General features: G+C 44.3%; 1 protein-coding gene across 6 annotated transcripts in view; it reads right to left on the bottom strand.

Moving 5' to 3' along the window:
- Positions 1-988: 988 nt before the first annotated feature.
- The window catches only part of SRSF5 (serine and arginine rich splicing factor 5), a 47,764-nt gene continuing 39,563 nt past the window's right edge, over positions 989-9,189 (bottom strand). The window contains exons 2-9 of one of the 6 annotated variants that reach the window (XM_012504392.2): positions 5,750-6,888; positions 4,722-4,866; positions 4,331-4,401; positions 4,109-4,207; positions 3,749-3,818; positions 2,455-2,528; positions 1,893-2,003; positions 989-1,804 (exon numbers count right to left, since the gene is read on the bottom strand). In XM_012504392.2, the coding sequence (XP_012359846.1) occupies positions 1,537-1,804; positions 1,893-2,003; positions 2,455-2,528; positions 3,749-3,818; positions 4,109-4,207; positions 4,331-4,401; positions 4,722-4,847 (819 nt within the window). In that variant the 5' untranslated portion in view covers positions 4,848-4,866; positions 5,750-6,888 and the 3' untranslated portion in view covers positions 989-1,536. Of the gene's footprint in view, positions 1,805-1,892; positions 2,004-2,454; positions 2,529-3,748; positions 3,819-4,108; positions 4,208-4,330; positions 4,402-4,721; positions 4,867-5,624; positions 6,889-9,189 lie in introns of those variants that run through there. The other 5 variants (XM_012504395.2, XM_012504393.2, XM_003263629.4 and 2 more) reach the window with 5 other exon arrangements.

Here is a 9,189-nt window from a genome sequence, read left to right as displayed (position 1 = left end):
GCATATCAAAGCCCCTTAAGCATTCATGTTATCTGACCACCAAAACTGCATCACAACTGGACAAAGTGGTTCACACCTATAATCCCAGCACTTTGGGAGGCCAAATTAGGAAAATCACTTGAGTCCAATTCAAGACCAGCATAGGCAACATAGCAAGACACCGTCTCTAGAAAAATAAAAAATTAGCCACACGCAGTGGTGCACACCTGTAGTCCTAACTACTCAGGAGGCAGAGGCGGGACAATTGTCTGAGCCCAGGAGGTTAAGGCTGCAGTGAGCAGTGACCACACCACTACATTCCAGCCTAGACAACAGAACAAGATCCTGCCTCAAAAGAAACAAAAACAAGGCCAGGCACGGTAGGTCATGCCTGTAATCCCAGCAATTTCAGAGGCCAGGCAGATGGATCACCTGAGGTTAGGAGTTCAAAACCAGCCTGGCCAACATGGTGAAACCCTCGTCTCTACTAAAAATAAAAATTGGCTGCGCGTGGTGGCGCATGCCTCTAATCTCTGCTACCTGGGAGACTGAGGCAGGAGAATCGCTTGAAACTGGGAGGCAGAGGTTGCAGTGAGCCAAGATCACGCCATTGCACTCCAGCCTGGGCAACCAGAGCAAAACTCCATCTCAAAAACAGAACAAAAAAACCTGTCATAATCTTTAAGGCAGGCAAGAAACACTGCTTCCCACACTATCCTCCTCTTGGCTCTGAAAGCTTAAGTAACTTGATGCCAATAAAGTCAGAAGATAAAGGAAAAACATGGGGGGATAGATGGGGGGCCACAGACACAAAGAAAACTCAACAATTGTGATTTTAGCATTCACTTACTTCTGTATCTTTTGACTAGCCTGGAGACGTCAAAAACATTATTTTTAAAAGGAGACCGTAACCAACTCCAGGATTCTGGATGTGTTCTGTGCTTTAAATCTACTGTATAAGGACGAGAAGTAATCAGCATAGGACGTCTTCAGACAAACAGACAAAAAGTAGTTTTATAATATTTTATTATCAATAACAAACAGCTGCTTTAATGTGTCTGTCCTGCAGCTGTTAAAGAGTGGAGGACACCCTTGACCCTAACAAGGAAAACAAATTAAGCCTTTATGTACAAGCAAATTTAGAGCTCTTTTAAGTGTCCAAAGCTATTAATTAGTTTAATTGAGGCATTAAACTAATTCTGAATTAACGTATTTTTATAACCAGGAACTAAAATGTTCAAATTTTTTTTCTAGTACAAAAAAATTAAATTTGCTTTAGTTATAAAAGAGCTCTGTCAATATACACAAACTATATACTTCAGACATTCACAAAAATGTGAGCAGAAGGCTTATCAAAAGACATTTAATACAATTAGTTTTCAACAACCCTTTGGTGGTCCACATCTACAAAGATATCCAGCCCAACCCAATCCCCCCTTCCAAATCCCACCCCCACAGAAAAGCACATACTTACCAGAATTTTTAGCAAGTATGGTTTGGGAATTTTTGTGGTTTTTGTTTTTTAAAAAAAGGCCCCCAGGGCAAGTTATTTACAGTTTAATTGCCACTGTCAACTGATCTGGACCTTGATCGGGACCGGGACCTCTGGCGATCCACAGACGCTGGAGACTTAGATCTACTTGAAGAACCACGTTTCTGGCTCTTCTCAGGCACGGGAGACCTACTAACAGAACGGGACTTGCTCCGGCTCCGGCTCCGGCTCCTGCTTCTTGACCGGCTGTAAGATTTGCGACTACGGGAACGGGATCGGCTACGAGACCTAGAGGAACTTCTGGTCCGGGATCGAGACCTGCTTCTTGACCTACTACGAAAAATGAAAAGAAATCAGCCTAGATAAGACTCTACAACAAACCCATTAAATACAACTTTTGACTTTAAAAAATTAGAGATACCTGTGCCTTTTGCTTCCTTCAATTAATTTTATTTTTCTCCCATTTATTTCTTTTCCAGAAAGTTTTTCAATAGCATTCTTTAAGTCACCATAAGAGGCAAACTCAACCACCCTAAAATGGAAAAAAGCCACTTTTAAAGTATACACATCCTGTAGTCTCACACATTGCACACAGCAGTCTAGGTAAGTCGTTTCTATGTTCACTTTTGCTATTGCTACTATTGAGTCTTATTTCTGGATAACACAGCATTAAAAGAGCAAGGTTTTGGCACTGTTATACTTTGAGTCAATTAATTGTTGGGGGGGTTCCCTATGCACCATGGGATGCTTAGCAGGATGCCTAGTCCCTACTGACTACATGCCAACAGCATCCTCTCTCAACCAGTTGTGACAACCAGACATGTCTCCAGACACTGCCAAAGGTGTGGGGGGAGGCAGGAAGCAGCAAAATTGTCCCTGGAGAATCTCTGCATTCTAACATATTCAAATTTTAAGTCCTCAAAACTAAGTTCACAGTAAAATTTTCAGGGTATTTTTAAAGACTTTCAGTTTCCAGTACATACCCTTCATTTAATTTAGGTCGGTGTGCATCCGCAAACGTTACTTCCCCAGCTTGTCTCATGAAATCTTTGAGATCCTTAACACAAGATAATTGTGTTAAGCAAAGAAGAGGAAAGGGGACACACAAACAATCACATGATATAAAAAAAACAAGACTACTGAAAGAGAAGATGTTAGATAAAGTACAAACATGGCATTTACCACACTTGTATTCTATCAGAATTCAAAAATTATCTATGCCAGGGCACGGAATAAGCAAATAGCATATTGCTTTTAAGCAAAATGCTAAAAGAAATTCAGATTTTAACATTAAGGTAGTATTAGTCTATGCTGAGCTCAGTACAAAAGAAAAAAACAAACAAAAAAACAACAAAAAAGGAAACAGTACATATTTTTAAAGTAAAGACTAAAGTAGAGAAGTTTTATTTAAAAAAAAACAGAACATTTACAAGACACCAGTTATTTTGTGCCCCATATGTCATTAAAAAAGTTTACTTTACCTTTATTATTATTTCCCTAGGCTAGTCAAGCAGCAAACCATTAATCGGTCGGAGAAACCTTCATGACATATGCCCGACTGGCTCTTCGCCACCCACTTGAAGGACACTACCCAATCGATGGAAGCCTTTAATCGCACAGCCCTCCCTATTAGCAGACTATTGGCGGATGCAGACATGTTCTACTCGAGCAGTTACCAAGGACCACTTTACTGCGATCAGGATTCCAACGACCACCTAATTTCGTATCTTTCAACTCTTTTCGACCGGACCTCTTATTCGGAAGCGTTACAGGAAGACAGGTCTCAACTTAGGGATCAGATCACGTTATCAACGCTCTGGGATCGCTGCAACCTGGCACTTCAAGGAAGTGCACCGATAACGTCTAGACCGGCAAACACAGATCTAGAGGTGGCCAACTGATCACTGTAGGAGCTGACTGGCAAAGTCAACCAGGCCCAACCAAGAGTGACCAAGACAACGATTAGGATAACCCACAGGCACTCCTCGTCATAAGGCCAACGACACAGACAGGCTGGCAAATAAAGGGTTTAATATTTGGTTAAAAATTGATTTTAAAAAACAAGAAAAATATCCTCAAAACATTTACATTTGATCACTAATATTAAAGTTCAAAATATCCCCCAAATTACATTTAATTAAATGTTTAAAATTACAATTCCATTAAATCCATTAATTTAAGATAAAACTACTTTTAATAAAACAGTAAAACATTAACTACCCATTAACTTTTTTAAAAAGCCACATTAAAATAACTCAAAACTGTATTTCAACAAACCTGCCAGCTGACTCTTGAGGATAAATTCTCAACTATAAGACGATTTTCTGTTCTTACAGGTGGAGCATTTCTGAGGAAGAAAATTCGTATTCACAATGGAAGAAATGCAATGACAGCACTTGTGTTCAACTGTGGGCAAGTTCAAGCCATCAGATATGACAACCCATTCTAATAACTTCCGTCAATAGATTTGTGTTCTATGGACACAAATCTATAGATTCATCAAGAACAATGGGCTAACGTGGGAATAGAAGAACAGATTACACGGCAGGACACGGAATCATCACTGTTAATGACTCCTGAACCTTAAATGCTACCCCTACAATAATTCTTCAATGCAGCCATCCACCCTTCACCTACCGTCTATCATTTCGAGGTCTGCGACTACTAAAACGGTCAGAGTATCGTCCTCTACCTCTTCCACCTCGTGACCGAGCCCTAGCATGTTCAATAGTAACCCTACAAAAAGGGAAGAAAAATCTCCGTTACACACTTAAGCTACGTAAATCTACTTAGAAAAATATGCCAGCAGACCCAGTCTGCTCTATGTCCCAGGGTTATCTAGTTACACAGGAGTCTCACCTTTCACTACAGAGTTCTTTTCCATCAAGCTCATACACAGCATCATCTGCATCCCTCGGATCCTCAAATTCCTAAAATGTAAGAATAAGACTCTTAACATTGGCTTTAGAAGAGTATTCTACAACACATTAAGAGCACTGAAATCAGGAGACAAAAGGGGAAGAGTATCTTAACGACACTGCCATACAGTAAAACCTAATCAAGGAGCCACGGGGAGTGGGTTCCAGTGAGCCGGCAAGTTAAAGTTGTTTTCAGCCTCAATAAAATTCAGACACAAGGCTGGGTAACATTTTCTGAAGGCAAATATTCTACCCGGACTCAAGATCGAAAACAACTGCTTATCAAAACCCTACCTACTTAGCAAATAATTCACCTAGTTCTAAACACTTACCACAAAACCAAAGCCTCTTTTCAGATCAATATCTCTTATCCGTCCATATCCCTTGAAGAATCTTTCCACGTCCTTCTCCCTGGCCGCTGGATTTAGTCTCCCGATGAATACTCGACAGCCACTCATGATGTCCGGCTAGTACTTCCTATTAGAAAGTAATTCAATCGAGATAATAGCAACGACTGTCACAGAGAAACGCCTGATTAAAGAATCAAAAACATCAACGGCATAAAATGTTTACCCAGTGATGTTATGAACCAGATTGCCAAGAGTGCCTCCAATGAGGCCAGGTTACTTGCAGACAAAATTAAAACCCAGCTCCCTCCCAACACGGTCCGCTACTGGGCCCAGACCGCAGCAACCGCAACGCCCACTGCCACCTCTCCAACTGCGCAGCCGCACACTCTTCGGGCTCTCCGGCCCCCTCCCATCTGCCGCAGTTAGGAAAGGCCGAGAAGTGCGGGCGGAGCCGCCCCCGCCCTCCGCAAAGCCAGCCCAATGGCGGCCTCGCGGGCGCGTCACAGCGGGTGGAAGCCGGAATCTCGCGACGCCTCGACCGCGCCTGCGCCAACAGCAGCGGGCGGGCGCTCTGCAGCCACAAAATGGCGGCGGTGGAATCAGCGGCAGCAGAGCTGCGCCTAACAAATTCCTTTTTCCCTCCTCCTCCCAGCAACACCGTTCTGGGGGGGTCACTGCGGCCGCCCTACAAAAGGCCCAGCCGCATCGCCAGCAAAGTCAGGGAGATCGCGGCCCACTACTCTACGTGTCCAGGAGATGAAGACATTAAGACTGGCAGGGAGGGGCGCACAACCGCTGTGTAAAAACGACCTTAACAGTGACCGCCCTTCCACCTCAGTACCCCTCAAACAGTATGCCAAAAGGGAGACGTGCCCCAGCGCCCACCTCGAATCAACTGCGCTCATTAGACGCCGTCCTCCGCAAAGAGAGCAGCCCCGGCCGCTCACGATCTGAGCGGCCATGAAGAAGCCTCGATCCGAGAAGGCTTGCCCTCAAAGTGAGCCACTCACCTACCGGACGGGGTCTTTGGCGGCTGAGACCCAGACAGGTCCGTAGTCTGCGACGGAGTCGTCGACCTCCACGCAGACCAGGACTTAACTCGTCTACGCCTCTCCACAACTGACGCACTTAGCAGCTCTGGCGCTCCACAAAATGGAGGGCGCGTCCGGCGTCACTTCCGGGGACGCCCCTGGGCCTTGGGTCCACCCCGTTGGACCTAGGGAAGACGGAAGTTTTGGGAGGGCCGGAAATTTAGGAGGACGTGGGCCTCTTTGACAGTGCGAGTGACCGACCCCTCCGCTCGCGGTGGGTGGGGTCGGGGGCGGGAACTCGCTTGGGCGCGGCCGGCTGGTGCTAGAGTCTGGAGGGACATCTGTTGACGTCGTTCGCCCCTGCTAAGTCCTTGGCTTTCGGTTCATCATCATCTCTCCCAGAGGAGTCTCCGGAGAAAAGTGTCAACCCTTCTTGTATCTAAAGTTTTTCTTAGACACCCAGAAGATTACTAATTAGGAGAAACTTAGCTTTGCAGAAATACCTGGCCTTTCCTTATCTGTTGCTGCTTGCAATTTAAATTTGCCCTCAAAGCGGGGAGCTCCTAGATGTTCGAGTTATTTTTTCAACCATGCCACAGCTGTGTGGTTTTGTTGTAGTGCGAAGACTAAGGCACTGAAGTATTTTTTAAATGAAAGGATTTTGACTGATGAAATGTTGAAAATGGGACTGCAGCTAGAAGGCTGTCGTGAATTGAGGCTGGAATACAGATTTCTGCATGTCCATCACTCTGGGAGAGGGGCTGGAAGAGGTTTCAAGCTGCTTTTTTTTTTTTGAGACAGTCTTGCTCTGTCGCCCAGGCTGGAGTGCAGTGGCGCGATCTGGGGACTCCGCCTCCTGGGTTCACGCCATTCTCCTGCCTCAGCCTCCCGAGTAACTGGGACTACAGGTGCCTGCCACTACGCCGGCTAATTTTTTTGTATTTTTAGTAGAGATGGGGTTTCACCGTGTTAGTCAGGATGGTCTCGATCTCCTGACCTCGTGATCCGCCCGTCTCGGCCTCCCAAAGTGCTGGGATTACAGGCATGCGCCACCGCGCCCGGCCTCAAGCTGCTTTTAAGTCCAAATGGTATTTGGTTAATCCTCTCTGTTCAGATTTCTGTAATGTAACACATGAAAGTTTACAATTCTTTAGAAACAGAGAATGCCGTGCTTTCAAAGTGGGTGTGAAACACAGCCCTCCATATTAACTCCCGCGTTGTCCCGATAAGGTTGGTAGACCTAGAAACTTAGGCATAAAGAAATTGGTTAACTTTGCTTTAATGCTTTTATGTAGAGTCCAGTGCACCCCATTTTTGAGAAGTGCCTGGAATGTAGAGTTGCATGCTTGCAACTAGAGTTAAACAGAGAAAAAGTAGTTCAGGAAGAAGGAGAGCAACTGACCCTTAACTCGACCTCAGGGGCCCTTAGGCACTCAGAACTGAAACTTGGATAGTTTGTAAGGGATAAGCTTGTCCATTCATAGTTGTAGGTACAAATAAAAAGAGCCTCAGTGAAGTTAGTTACCTATGATGTGGGAGTTAAGAATAGGTTTATAACACAATATGTATTTAATGTATTTGTTCAATGAAAAGAAAAAAATGTTACCTAGTTGTTGGCCTGATGAACATTGGCATTTTATAATGCACAAATTGTCCCAAACCAGTTTGTATTTAATTACATTTGTTTGGTTTCTGCATAATAAACAAGTCTTCCGATTACTTTCTACATTTTATGTTTACTGTGAAAGCAACTCTTTTTATTTCACTCACTACCACTTTTTTTGTTTTGTTTTGTTTTTTGTTTTGTTTTGAGACGGAGTCTTGCACTCTCCCCCAGGCTGGAGTGCAGTGGCGCGATCTCGGCTCACTGCAAGCTCCGCCTCCCGTGTTCACGCCATTCTCCTGCCTCAGCCTCCCGAGTAGCTGGGACTACAGGCGCCCGCCACCACGCCCAGCTAATTTTTTGTATTTTTAGTAGAGACGGGGTTTCACCGTGTTAGCCAGGATGGTCTCGATCTCCTGACCTCGTGATCCGCCCGCCTCGGCCTCCCAAAGTGCTGGGATTACAGGCTTGAGCCACCGCACCCGGCCTTTTGTTTTGTTTTTAAGGCTAGTAAAGTGAAGCAGTGCAACTGGAGAAGGAGCAAACAACTACACTTTATTTTGGCTGCAATAAGAAAAAGTAATCTGGAAAAGATTTTCTGGGGGTGAAAAGCAAAAAGATGGTGCTGACCAGGCGTGGTGGCTCACGCCTGTAATCCCAGCACTTTGGGAGGCCGAGGTGGGAAGATCACCTGAGGTCAGGAGTTCAAGACCAGCCTGACCAACATAGAGAAAGCCGGTCTCTACTAAAAATACAAAATTAGCCGGGCATGGTGGCGCATGCCTGTAATCCCAGCTACTTGGGAGGCTGAGGCAGGAGAATCGCTTGAACCTGGGAGGCGGAGGTTGTGGTGAGCTGAGATCACACCATTGCACTCCAGCCCGGGCTCAAAACTCCACCTCAAAAAAAAAAAAAAAAAAAAAAAAAAAAAAGGATGGTGCTGTACACCATGGAAAAATTTGCTACCTTCAGCTTATGGTGTTGATTTTCTTAAGGACCGATTTTTTAATGAACCCTTTTCTCTTATTTATTTATTATTTAAAATTTTATGAGTTCCACAAAAGTAATTTTTCCTTAGTAGTGCCTAGAGACAATATTTTAAAACACTTGTCTTCTGCAGTGTTGGCTTTTGCCATGACAACCATCTAATCTCAAGTCTCCCTATTTGTATTAGTCCGTTCCCACACTACTATAAAAAACTATCTGAAACTGGGTTATTTATGAAGAAAGGAGGTTTACTTGACTCACAGTTCCATAGGCTGTACAGGAAGCATCACTGGGAGGCCTAAGGAAACTTACAATCATGGCAGAAGGCAAATGGGAAGCAAGCACTCTCTTCACATGACGGCAGGAGAGAGAGAGAAAGCAAGGGGTGGAGTGCCTCACACTTTTAAAAACCATCAGGTCTTGTGAGAACTCACTATCACAAGAACAGAATGGGGGAAACCCGCCCCATGAGCCAATCACCTCCCACCAGGTTCCTCCCCGAACACTGGGTATTACAACTCAACATGAGATCTGGGTGGGGACACAGAGCCCAACCATATCACTATTGGACTGTTTCTTACCAATTTCTCTAATAAATACAAAGTCATCTTCCATGATCAGAATTACTCTTCCTCCTATGTGATCCTACAATATTCTGTTTATACCCCTGTTATACAGTCATCACTGATTCATGTATGTTATTCATGTTTTCCAGAAACGCACAGCACCAAAAAGACTCAATATTTATAGACCTGGATTTGCATGAGCATTTTTTTCAGGTTGTCCTATTCTTATATTAATGTTTCAACAAAATGGCTTGGCATCTTTT

The sequence above is a fragment of the Nomascus leucogenys genome, chromosome 1a, assembly GCF_006542625.1.
Source record: "Nomascus leucogenys isolate Asia chromosome 1a, Asia_NLE_v1, whole genome shotgun sequence".
NCBI lineage: Eukaryota > Metazoa > Chordata > Mammalia > Primates > Hylobatidae > Nomascus > Nomascus leucogenys.
Note: the sequence above shows the minus strand (reverse complement) of the source record. Positions and strands in the feature narration are given on the sequence as shown.